Source organism: Eubalaena glacialis, chromosome 5, assembly GCF_028564815.1.
Source record: "Eubalaena glacialis isolate mEubGla1 chromosome 5, mEubGla1.1.hap2.+ XY, whole genome shotgun sequence".
In the NCBI taxonomy this organism is placed as follows: domain Eukaryota; kingdom Metazoa; phylum Chordata; class Mammalia; order Artiodactyla; family Balaenidae; genus Eubalaena; species Eubalaena glacialis.
In genome coordinates, this window is record NC_083720.1 from 51,851,557 (window position 1) to 51,865,275 (window position 13,719).

General features: G+C 33.8%; 1 protein-coding gene across 1 annotated transcript in view; it reads right to left on the reverse strand.

Annotated features, from left to right (window-relative positions):
- Window positions 1–354: 354 nt before the first annotated feature.
- The window catches only part of DHX15 (DEAH-box helicase 15), a 50,641-nt gene continuing 37,276 nt past the window's right edge, over window positions 355–13,719 (reverse strand). Inside the window, exons 7-14 of the mRNA XM_061192137.1 lie at window positions 13,589–13,675; window positions 12,424–12,573; window positions 11,907–12,015; window positions 11,191–11,382; window positions 8,180–8,302; window positions 3,721–3,911; window positions 2,021–2,190; window positions 355–841 (exon numbers count right to left, since the gene is read on the reverse strand). Of these exons, the coding sequence (XP_061048120.1) occupies window positions 724–841; window positions 2,021–2,190; window positions 3,721–3,911; window positions 8,180–8,302; window positions 11,191–11,382; window positions 11,907–12,015; window positions 12,424–12,573; window positions 13,589–13,675 (1,140 nt within the window). The 3' untranslated portion in view covers window positions 355–723. The remainder of the gene's footprint in view (window positions 842–2,020; window positions 2,191–3,720; window positions 3,912–8,179; window positions 8,303–11,190; window positions 11,383–11,906; window positions 12,016–12,423; window positions 12,574–13,588; window positions 13,676–13,719) is intronic.

Here is a 13,719-nt window from a genome sequence, read left to right on the forward strand (position 1 = left end):
TTTCATTATTCTGTCTTTGGGGATCCAATTCTGAGTAAAAACTACATACTTTATCCCATTAGATCACATCCTGACCTAACAAAGTGCTAAGCTATGTTCTTTAAAACACTGCTGTAATGACTACTTTAAAGAGCAGCCCTGTGGAAAGATGCTGAATATGTAATCATAGTACACTTACAATTTAAGGAGAGAAAAAAAAAGTCCCACACTGGGGAAGAGAAGAAGCCATACTTAAAGAGACTAGAACAAAAATATCAAAGTGCTGTGGCCAAAATTAGTATAAATAGACTTTATTGAAGTCAGTGCCTCTGTACTGAGACAGAAGATTGTGTCTACATAAGCACAAGTTGTAACATTTCACAACTTCTAAAAGGAATGTCAACAATTACAACGATCATGCATACCATGGTCGATAATCACATTTTAGAAGCATTTTCAACCATTTCTAAAGAAATGCTTATAACATTGTTATATATAGAACTACTTTCAATAAACTGCAAAACATTGATCGACTTTTCCAGTATGAGCTACAGTGTCAACACAAAAGGGAGGCATAAATGTTTAATTTATGAAATCAGAATGGAATATTTACTGTAAAGAAAAATTAAAAAGCTTTCAAATAAAGGCCATTATTGAACCAACGTGAAGAGCACAACTTGAACTTCTGAGTTCATTCATCTTTTAAAGCTGTCCTCTGAATAACTTCAGTTCTAAGCATTGAATTCAGTACTGTGAATATTCCTTGGATTGCAGTTTGGCAATGATGCGGTCCAACTGTCTCTTTGCTTCACACTGTGGGAAATTGCTCATGTCATAATATTGAGGGGCAATTTTCACCAACCTGTCCAGAAGGGGGGGAAAAATTACCAAATTAACAATTAAAGTACTGGAGTTGCTAACGGGATAGGCATTACTCATTAATATACTGATAAAGAAAAGCAAATCTACAAATCCAAATCAATGTTAAAATTACAAATGCCTAATCCTTATAAACACCACTTTTGATATGCATGCTTCTAGTAAGCTGTAAATTATTAAAAATCCTTTCTTTACATTAATACAAAGATATTAACATAAGGTCATTCATTTCTTCACTCTAGAACACTATTTTGACCAACCTCTCTAAGGTTATAGTACTGAAGGTTCTATACAAGAAACATCCTGGTATTCAAAGGACTGGATCTTCTCATTTTCAAAGTTCTAATAACCATAAATATAACTCTATACCCCAAACAATACACTTGACTGAATCTTTTTTAACGTTTGGCCATACAATTTTTTCTCAACAAAGCATTTAAGATAAAATGATAATGTCCTACACAATTTAAGTGTCAAAAGTCATAAATCAGTGTAGGAAAGAAGCCTCAAAGTATATAGCAAGTGACATCAACTAAAATAAGCGCTTCAGTCCCACCATTCTTGGCTGACGTTTCCTATCTTAAGTTATAGAATAGATTCTGGCAAAAAAGGAAAAAAAAAAAGGACACAAGAGGGAGTGAGCTAGTGAGCTAGTGAAGTGGGTGGGTAATTTTGCTTAAAGTAAGAGTCAGTTCTGATTACATTTTGTGAATCAAATACGCAATGATACAAAAAGAGGTATAGTTTTTAATGCTTGCTTAGCTCCTAAAGCACCAACATATAAATAGTTGAGAGCTAATTATAGTGGGACAGATAAAATATAAAGACTGACTGACTTCTGGAACCAGGAGACTTGGTTAATCACAACAGCAAGAGAATGGCTCTAAAGACACTCTTGATATCAGTCAACTGTAACTTTATATTTGGCTCCAAATCCTGCCCATGTCCGTACCAACAATCCCACCGTCCTCTTATCAAAGCAAAGATTTTAAGAGGTAACCATACCATCAGGTCAAAGCCCCATAACTATACACTGGACTATATACCTTAGTGATGAAAACACCAAATTCCCCAGAGTGAAACGAAAAACAAGACTCCTTTCAGATTCCATTCTAAGCAAACGGGTAACGAAAACTTTTAGAACAAAAGGCGCTGAGCTTACCATTCGGGCTTGATATCTGTACACGTCCGGATGTAATTCTTTGTTGTAAGAACAAACTCATTATAAAGCACCCATTCAGGCTTGTGGTCAAGAACAGTAGAGGGATGCAACTGAACCACCTGGTTATCTTTCACAGTTAAGTAATGCCCTGTTCGTTCTAAATGTGCCACCTGAAACCAAAACCCAGTAAATTAATACAATACTTCTGATGTGCTAGTTACAAAACAAAAGTGGTGTAAAGCTACCTATATAATTAGGGACAAGCAAGCCTCACCTTTTGCTTTTTATCTGATGGCTATATTTATTTACCACTGCCTAATAAAAGCAGGAATCAGCAAACTACACCAGGCCAAATCCAACTCACTGCCTATGTTTGTAAGGCCTGTCAGCTAAGAATACTTTATACATCTTTAAATGATTAGGGGAAAAAAATCGAAAGAGAAACATTTGGTGACACTGGAGTGGAAATCACATGAAATTTACATTTCAGTGAAGTTTTATTGGAACACAGGCATTCCCATTTGTCCAAGGCTGCTTTTGTGCTACAAGGGCAGGCAGAGTTGAATAGTTTTAATAGGGACCTAATGGGCCCACAAAGCCTAATATATACTATTTGGCCTTCTTGCCTTAGACTATCTAGAGTAGGTTCTTAATGCCAGGTGACAACTTTGTGGTAGCTGAACAATTACTAAAAGATTCACTATCTATAATCAAACACATCAATTGGTGGCACTCATCCAAAGCAGATGAAGATAGCCCTTTCCAATTCTAGAACTCTAGTAACATAAAGAATATGTGTGAATAATAGAAATGAATAATACATAATAGAAAATAAACTCAATTTTATTCAATAAATATTTACTAAGCACCTACTAGGTGCCAGGTACTACACTGCATGCCCTATTTCTAATAAATTTTAATCCTAAGAGAGAATTAGAAATCCATAATGCTTGAGTAATAGAGCAAGGCATGAAAATCCTAACTCTAATAAGATCTTATAAGATGCCACAATAAACATTCTGTTGCTTTGATTTCAAATACAGACAATGAGCCAACCTACTTTCACTCTGACTCAGTGCATTTAAGTCCATTCTATTTATTGAGCTCATGTGGCCTTAAGGCAGGCCACATCTTGCTTAAAAGACAGAGCCAAAGGAGACAATGAAAAAAACAAGTGGGATATATAAGAGATAACTAAAACCAATCCCATCCCAAGTAATAAGGGATTGACTTTTCATTGTTTTCACCAGAAAAACTTTGCATTTTTAAAAACATAATTTGTTGTAAGTCCCTTAAAATAAATATTCACTAGATTTACCTGACAAGTTTTACTTCAGCCTCCAATATAAAACACAAAGCTAAATGAAACGTTTTAAATTATTTTTCATCTTTATTACTTAAATCAAAAGACACGCCTGGCCTTCCCAGCACCAAGTGTCTTAAAGACTCCATTAATAAAAAAGTAATTCTAAAATTGATTTCTATATAACTGGATCACTACGCCATTTAGTGAATTAATTTAGACACGTAAAAACTTCTCAGTATATCAGTTCATTCAAGAATCTGGACATAAAATTTAAGATCAATATTTACAGGCATTCTTTAACTGAATTTTTGTGTTTACGTGGATTCCAAGGGCTGCTATAGAAAACAAACATTATGTAAACATTTAATTATGCACTTCTGTATTATCCACATACCTGCATAAAATACCCAGTAACCAAAGCTTTTCTTATATTAATATAATAGTCCCTGCTTGTAAAGTCAGTACTTCGACGAGGCAAATTAAATCTGTCCATAATTCTCGATAGCTGCTGGCGTACATTGTCTGCTGACATCAGGGACCTGTAGTTAATGAAGTTGTCATAACACCACTGAACCGATTCATGATCTACAAAGTTGGAGGGAGGGAAAATAAGAGGGGACATGAATCATCCAAACAGGTATATTATCTAATTAAAAAAGGAAATCACTATAAACAGTAAGCTAAATAATGCAAAAGGGAATAACCCACATCATTTTTATAAATTAATCACAATGTTATCAACTTCCCTAAAAATCTGGAGTAAAGTTCAAAATTAGAAATAGCACTAAGGTTTCTGGCTATTGAATGACAAAACAATGGTTTTTGGATAAACTATTTTAATTGTACTGAGTTATTTACCCATAAACATCCACCTGGTTGTTTTCGATAGTCTGACAGGGGTGGGTTGAGAGAATCTGGAAAAATGCCATGTCTTTCTCATTTTCAAAGAAAGCTTAGATTAAGACTGTCAAATACAATTTAAAAGTTATAAAAATGAACTTCAAGTGACTACTGTGTGCTTTTCTTTATTCCTGAGCTAGAGTACCCCAAACTTAATGTTTAAAAGTTTTACTGTGACCCATGTACCTCTTAGTGGTTTAAAATACAAGTGACATAGTTTACAAGGATGTCTGGAACACTCACTCTTATGTTTAATAAACAAAGCTTATATCAAAGCACTTCAAGTAATTTCACTACATGTATTTTATTTATTATCAAAGGGATCTTTCTCCATTGATGAATCCTTCCAACTAACCTAGAGATGCTCATTTAAGAGCTCAAACCGTAGCATCATGTAAAATATTACACAGTGCCATCTTTATGTCTCAAAGACAGTCACAATGGAAAACTGCATTATTTACTTCAGAGGCCCTTCGATAAATAAATCTAAGAGGATTATTGTGAAATGTGGGGGGGGTGTTCCCTTAAAAAATTACAACTATGATGATCCTTTTCCAGCTATGTGATATACAGTAATCTTTGGCATATTCCTTTCTCCTTGGTTCTAGGATTCTACTAATTATAATATACATATTCTTAATAGTTTGTCAGAGGAACAACAGGTATATTAATAAATGTTTATCCATTACAAAATGCAGCCACATTTCAGAAACAGGGTAGGTGGTTAGGTGGGGTAGTAAGTGACCTTTAAATTGAAGAACTGACATGTTAAAATGTCCATTAATTAACCCATCTGGAATGAGAAATAAAAGGTATCCAACTGAACATACTGACATTTAAAGCAAAGCACTGAGTATCTTCAGAGATGAAACAAAGAAAGTATGTGCTTAATGAAAGGTAACGTCGAAATAGACAATAAAAAGGGGGACTTCTTAAAAGGGTTGTTCATTTGCAGACTCTGATCTGGAGTGTAGTGTTTCTGACATGCTAAACTTTTCACAGACTTCATACACTAAAGAGTAACAGAACAGGAATTTTAAGTTGTCAAGATAAACAAATAGTATCTGATGGTTTTACTATGTTTCTAAATTTTTGAGAAACAGTTTGATAAATGGGAGGAATAAAATCCAAACATGGGAACATTTTATTAAAATAATTCTAGCTATATATTTCTCACAGTGAAACTACTCTTAAGATCTAAAGCCAAACCATTAGCACAGACACACACAAACACACAGAGAAATTAAGGCACTGCAAAATAACTTAAATCTAGTTCTGTTTCCCAAGTGTTAAAACAAATAGTATAAAGACTAATTTATCTTTACTATGTAATCATTGTCTTTAATTAAATAGATCCTCTTGACTAATATCTGAAATATTTGCTAATATTTGCTAGTTTGCAAATACACAATGTTTCAAATACAACACAGCGTCACTTAAAAATTAGTTAAAACACCCCAAATTCAATAAATGGATATGAAATGTCCAAATATTATGTGGAGATCAAAGTTTGATGTTATTTTTAGAATAGCTCTCCTTATTTGAAAAGGTGGCAGTGACTAAAGGCTAAATGTCCAGTCATTCTGTTTCCTTTGACCTTATTAAGAAAAGCATATCGAGGAAAAAGTCTAAAACTAACCAACAGCTTACCATCCCTATGGCAGTGAGAAGCATTTAGTAGAAAAGGATCATCTATCTATCTAGTGAGTAGATGTTCCCATTCTACTTCATGACACTCCCTCTGCTTAGAATGCGTAGGATAAAGCTTTTATAGGTACCTACTGTTCAATATTTTCCTAGAAAGCTCCCAACTACAAAATTTGTGTATAAAGCACAAGCATTCTTTAGCAATTTTATCATTTAAATCTTAAAACTCCTCTAACATAAGATACTGTAATGTTACATTTATATGTAAAAATGAAAACACACAGTTCCACTATAAATCTTAAATTTCATTTTCAAAGCAAATTATGAAATCCAAATACAATGCTGTGCTAGTTACCATCAAAAGCTTAAATGACAAAATAACACAACCTAATTTTAAAAGAATTAAAATGTCCTGTGAGAGAAATAGGGTTAAAAAACCATGCTGCTCTTTCAGAAATCTTTTCATTTCCACTTAAAACAGTACCTTAGTAACGTCAAGGGATTCTGAGAACCAAGATGGATGTGAATCTGCTCCTTCTCAAGGCAGTTATCACAATCTGTTAATAAGTTATGTCTGGTGGTCACACAGTTATCAACTAGCATGTGATACAGTTCACACCACAACAGGAATATAGTGTATTTCTTGAATTGACCTATCCCATCGGGAATAAAGTCTTTAACATTATGTATTACCAATACTTTGGACACAAGAAGGATAAAATAAATTTTCTGAAGTAAACTATGTATTGGCCTTCATCTGTTTCTCAATTACTTTTCATTTACCTCCCTTACCTGCCCCAAATTTATTAGATCTAGGAAGAGAAGGACTCTACCTTTTCCTTATCTGGTATTCATCAATTCTATCAACTCATATCAGAGTTCGTGTGTAAGACACATGTGCAAGTTGGCTGCTAAGGTCCTTGTTCCTCATACTGGCCCTCTAGCACTTCTGGACCCTGAATGAATAAATTCACCCCTATCCCCAAAGAGATGTGCCAAAGTCAACAGACTATTTTAAGAGTGTAAATAGGATTTTTTGAGAAATAAAAATGAGATTCAAATTAAACAAGGAGTGCAAAATTTGAATGTCTATATAATAAATTAGGAAACTAAATTCTTATCAGCAGAAACCACAAACTTTCAGAGTGATTGAAGACACCACATTCTTGGAAAAGGGTGATGTAGGGCTACCAGTCTCTGATAACGTATCACCCAACAGGTTAACCTACGGATATGCAGAAATCAAATACTTTCAGAATCTATTGCAATTATTTCCACATTTTTTTCCCCTTTACATTTTCCTCTCATTTAATTTTTATAAATAGTGCATTCCAACAGAAGCATCTGGCAATAACTGTATTATCACCACTATGTTTCCTTGTTTTCAAATAACTGGAAAATGTTTTTCATGTTGCTAAATATTCTCTGAAAACATAATATAAAGCTAGAACAATATTTCATCATGTTGCTATAGCATAAATCACTGAACCATCTTTCTACTGGTGGGCATTTAGGTAGTTTCCATTTTCCTTTACTATGATAGAGAACTGTGGGATAAAAAACTTGAAACATATCTCTGTCCACAGAATACTAAAAGAAAATCTCACAGATTATCTCTGGGTCAAAGGGTTTGAGTTTATTAAGGTTCTTGGTAACATAAAATCTACTGCTTTTCATAAAGATAACATAAATTTACATCCCCAGCTCTGGTGTAAGACTGCTCCACTAAACCCACTCCTACACAACTAAAGACTATTTTTCTTTAACCTTTGCCAATTTTATAGGTGAGAAAATGGCACCTCTCAATAACAATGCATTTATTGAACTTCAAGTAGAGTTGAATTTCCCCCTCATGTTTATGGACCACTTATAGCCTGAGAATGGTCATTCACATTTATAGCCTGTATTTCTATTTTAGTTTACTCTTTTGTAAGAGCTATTTATTAGTAAAAATATTAGACAGTAATAATTCTATAATACAAAACCATTCACAAAAAATGCAAAATTAAAACAAAAGTATATCAAAATCTGTACATTCATGGTAAATTTTATACAAGTATTTTATCTTTATTTCTCTGTATTTTCCAGCTTTCCAGCGCTTTTTCCCTGATTATAAAAGTAAACAACTCTGGAAAAGATGGGCAATTTCTATTTTAAATGCTAGTCATGAGTTTTTTTCTAAAGGATCTCTGGGTTTCTAATGTAAAGTTGTCACGGATAATAAATGAAAGTGAGATGAAGAAACATCTTATATGCTGCAAGTGACATTTAGACAAAAGAATGCCTTCAATCTAATTTATACTTACTTTGTTTAAAAGCGTGGTAGACATTCAGCAGTGTCAGATGATCTCCATCTATGTGGGCAAATCTCATCTTGGCCTCATCTGCGGCTTTCTTGGCCTCCGTGGGGCGAACAAAACACTGTGGGACTAAACAAGGTTGGTATGGGCCCAACACAAACGCCCATATCGATGAGTCACGCATTCACAGATAGAGGAACAAGGCCTAGCTAGGTCAGTTCACAGAGCATAGGGCAGGGCAGGATGGCCTCCAACTGCATCTTGGACTGTTTACTACCTTGATTTGGTACATCAACACCTAACCACATCTGTAAGACAAGAGGGTTTCAAAGCTACAGAGTACCTGATTATTTTTAACTAGATCTAAAAGTAGGCATCAAAACAGCTATTCTGAAGGCCATCAAGATACTAGAAAGCTCAACTTATTTCAAAAACCAGTGCCGATAGCTCTACCAATAGCCAGAATTATGGTGTTAATAGCCTTTTAGCTAAATATAATTTTTTAAAAGGCCATCCATTGAATCCGCTGAATGGTTATGAAAGTGATGAAGCTATACTTGCCCACTGCAGGGCTAAAAACAACTTTCCAACCAGTGTACTGCCACATTTCTATTGTAATTCTTCCCTAGTGCTGTGGCTATTACCAACTGGTGGGTATCACTATTAGCACTGGTGAGCAGAAGCATATGTAAACATAAAAAATATCATGAAATCTTGGGTTTTGATGATAGCAGTAGTGGTGGAAGGTTAAACCGCCTCTGAATTAAGAAAATTCAAAAAGGCTGGGAATATTCGGCCTAGTTTTCCAGCATTTTAAGAAAAAGATTAGAAAATAAAGTCCCAAGTTTTTTTTAAACTGTATTTGAAGACTTCAATATAAAAGCAGAATCCAATATTTTAAAAGTTGACAATTAGTCTGAAACGGTCATTATTTCAAGGGTCATCAAGATATATAACTACAGTATTTGTTTAGAGCCTCAATATTAATTCACATAAAACTTTAAGTTGTTACATACAAAGCGTGCACTATATTTTTTGAAATACAACTTTCCTTAATTCACTTTAGCAATTCCATAGTCATAAAAGCATTATGAAAATAAAAAGACTTAACAACTTGGGACTTTGTGAACACATTTTTAAAGCTCTTAAAACTTTGTCAATAAAAAAAATTATAAATTATCAGTTCAGATAGAAGATAATGGGAATAATCGACAGTGAGATCAAATACAGTATCAATTACTCTTTGCCATACAGTTTCCCCTTTAAAATGATTCCAAAGAAGCCAAATAGAGACAATGACACATGATCACAGTAAATACTAAGTCTTGCTTAATGTAACTGAAGCAAGGTAATAAATAAAAGTACAGAAACCTCTCATAGCTCTGAAAGTTAATGTGAACTAGCTACCAGAGTTAAATATTGGGTATAAGAAGCACTCCATAAGGCCCCTGATTTGTACTATTTATATCAGGACCCGAAAACTTCAGAAACTCTTTAAATGGAAAACAAAGCATTACAAGCTCAGCAAACTGTTTCAGTTCCATGACTTCTTCCTCACGCTTTACCATTTCCCCCCACAAATGCCATGCTTAATAACCGCTGCACATAAATGTTCACTCTCTTGATGTGCTAAAGATGACCAGTAAACCCTACGTTTTGTAGAACTATTACAAATAAGAGATGTAGTTGGAAGATCTCAACTGCATCATAATGACCAATTTTTTTAAAGGGCTAATTTTCTAAACTCAAACAATGGTAATTGTATAGTATGCCTGATAAGAGAACCTAGAAAAATAAAAACTGGGCAGATAACAAATACACAATCTGTTCAACTCTTGCCCCACACTTTCTCTAAAAACTAAAATGTTGGGTTAACTACAACTGGGAGAATCTAGCAAAAACAACATATAAGAAAAGGCAGACAACAACCTACCACCACCTCCGCAAGAGACTACAATTTCATTAAAATGATTCGATACTGCCCTGCCCATCTGCTCTGAGTCTGATCAATCATAACTCTGCAAAAAAAACATTTTAGCTAGTTCTTAAATTAAAAATTCACACCATTAAAATATACATCTAAACTAAGCCAAAATTTTTATATTTAGAAATTTAAAAAATTTCCTCCTTTAACTACATGTAAGATTTTGAATTATTTGAGGCATTTAATTATAAATAATACCAATAAACCACTCTATGACTGGAAGTCAATTTTCCCCAGTACTGAAACTAGTATTATAGAGTACTTTGATAGTAAACACTTAATACGTTTTCTATTTGTCGCTGCAAGAACCAGTGTATATTTGTATGTTAACAATATTTCTCTTTTTTTGGAAAATCTAATTTCCAAGTTACTATTTATTTGTGAATTAAGTGTTACTGCTATTAAAAAAATAGTATTTGTTCAGCTTAATGTTCCAATTTTTAAAATAAGCAATTTTATCTATTAGACATATTTATTTTACCAAGTGTTTTCCTGCCATTGTAAAAGAATTACCATCAGGTTAGATTTTAAACCTAGAATTATATATTACTACTTCTATTTATTTGATACTAAGTTTGAAGTAAATGTTTGATTGCCACTGCAGTACGATTTATACATGTAGAAAAAGCTCACTCTTTAAATGACAGTTTGCTTTGTCTCAGGCTCACTTAATAGTGCCAGCTACTAGAACAAAGTTCTTCTGGTACTTTCAGCAATAAACTGCAAAACTGATGGACCTACCAAAGAACTCAGTTATAATGTCTTCAGACTTATTCTTCTCTTATTGAGATTTTTATTTGTACTCAAGAGAGCCCATGTTTTTACTATACTGTGTGCACAATGACTTAACTTACTTTTGTAAATACTATGTCATTATGAAGCTACTTTACAAGATATTTAGGAAACAAAATGAGTCCCTTAAAACCACCTATAAAATCTACTATCATACTAAATATTAAAAAACAAAACCAAAAGTGAAGTCCACCCAAACTTTGAAGAGCTGGGTTTTTTTTAGTTCCTTTCCCTCTATTACCTGACAACATAGCAGTAATAGATAGGACCTCATTAGAACAGTTGTAGTCACAACTTGCAATAACCATTTTAGCGAGCTGTGGATCTAGAGGAAACTCAGCCATCATGGATCCCAATTCAGTCAGATCTCCATCATCGTTTAAAGCAGCCAGATAATTCAAAAGTTCTAGGGCTCTCATCAGAGTTTCAGGAGCTAGGGGGAAAAGGCAATGTAACAGACAAGCTGCCTTAATAAGCAAAAACATGACAAAGTACAAACTATTATAAGCATTCTCATTTTTCATTCTACAGTGGACCAAACTCGAAACTCAAACTGTCATCAAATTCAATTACAGAGATCTAGCAAACTATGAATCATATAAAATTGCAAAACTTCCCTGTAGAGTAGTAAAACTGTCATCGTCCTAAGTACATTAAATAACTGTTAACTCAACAATGTGTTTATCAAACTATTTTTCTTCCAAAAAAAAAACTGGGGAATTTTTCACATTTTCATGCCCTGTCAATAACTCCCAGAATAATTTCGTTATTCTGAAGGGAAAAAAAAAGAATTTGCTCCCTTGTCACTCTTTTAGTTTTAATGCTAACACACAAAATTTATCTTGATGCATTGTAAGAAACAGGTAAAATGTATTTAATATATATACTGAATAGGATGAAGAGAAAGAGTTAATTTTGGTTAAAAGGTTTGATAAAATATGCTTTGAGAATTCATACCTGGTGGATCCATAAAATCAAAATGCACCAAATCATCAATACCAAGTTTCTTCAATTGTAACACAACTGATCCTAAATTAGAACGCAAAATCTCAGGATAGGTGTTATCCTAGAAAAATACAAAAACATTTGTTCTGTTAAATATTCCTTAATCCTCTTGCTCCAAAAAGCAAAACATATCTGTTCTCTGCCCCCTTAGCTATTAACTTATGGCATTTCTTCTAAACCACTGACTAAAAGAGAGGAGAAAAATACTTGTGGACTAAAAAGACTAAAAGGGAATCAGACACTTTCTGTGAACTATCTTTATAGCTTTCAAAGTGTTACTGCTGCTGCCCACCTCGACTTAGGAACTGTAACAAAGATTTGTATTGGTAGACTACACCATAAATCTCAGAAAAACTAAAGAGATTATAGTGCCAAAAGGCAAGATAAAGTAAATGAAGTAATTTTCTCCTGGTAACAAATTCAACTTAACCTTCCAAACACACTAGGAAGGACACAGTAAAACCCTTACCTGCATTTCTGTTTTGTAAGCTTTCTCTGTATAAAGTCTGAAGCACTTCCCAGGTCTGGTTCGTCCAGCTCGACCAGCCCTTTGCTGAGCTGAAGCTTTACTAATGGCTGTCACTAAAAGGGACTCGACTCTGATTCGAGGATTATATACCTATTGGAATGGAAATAACATTAAGAATGATTCTTCCTTCAGTTAAACACAAAACTGTGATCTAACAGAAGTATCCAAAGCCCACAGCTAACCCCAAAATAAACAAAGTAGTACTGATGACCACCATAAACCATGCTGGGACAGAAACAAAATTCATCGTCTTTACTCCTTAACTTTCTTTCAGGTATTCTGACTCCAGCATTCTGAGAGACCCAAGCTAACGTGAAGAGTCTCTTATCTAACACACAAATAGCTTATATCATCTTTACTCTTCCTAATTTAAAATAATTTCAGCCTTACCTTACTCTTATATAGTGGATTGTGCTGAAGGTTTTTGCCTGAAAATAACCTATCAATTTCAACACCTTGGACATTAAGAAAACTATTTTGAACTTAGTCCAGAAGAAGTCAGTTATATGCTGCCAGTTTAAAGGACAGTTTTCCATCAAAAACATGAATACTATGTACAATGAATTCTCCCAATTATATTTATAAAATGTAATCAAATGCAATCAAAGATCTTTAAATTATAAAACATAGTTTTATTTATTTACTGAGTAGTCACTTCATTTGGTAAAAGTGCTTGGTATTCAGTACTGTTAAACTAGAGGTTAACATATAGTACTTTTTTTTCAAGTACTGTGCCTGGCACATAGAAACTCTAATTTAGTTGGGGAGTGACTGATATGCAGGTTATGATAATCAATCCTGTATTTATTACTATCACCATACTCCTTACATGAACATACACTCACATACAAAACACTCACCATCACTACAAAGAAACAAAGAAACCAATGCAACCGAAAAGCCACCTAGGGTTAAACATTAAACATGGGCTTAGTATGTGAAAGCCAGCTAGAACACAAAGGGTTCATATCTCAGAAGTCTGAAAATGAAACACAAACTGGAAAATAATTCTAAAAAGTAAATTTCAGCCATTAAATGAGTAAGCAATAAGTACTGTTAAACTAATACTAATTTATAAGGTACTAAAGTAGTACAAAATACGTACCTTTTGTTTCGCAAATCCAGGATCAATCACAAATACCACACCATCTATTGTCAAAGATGTCTCTGCAATGTTAGTTGACACAACTACCTGTTAAGAAATAAACAGTATTTAACTTATACTACCAGCCAAGT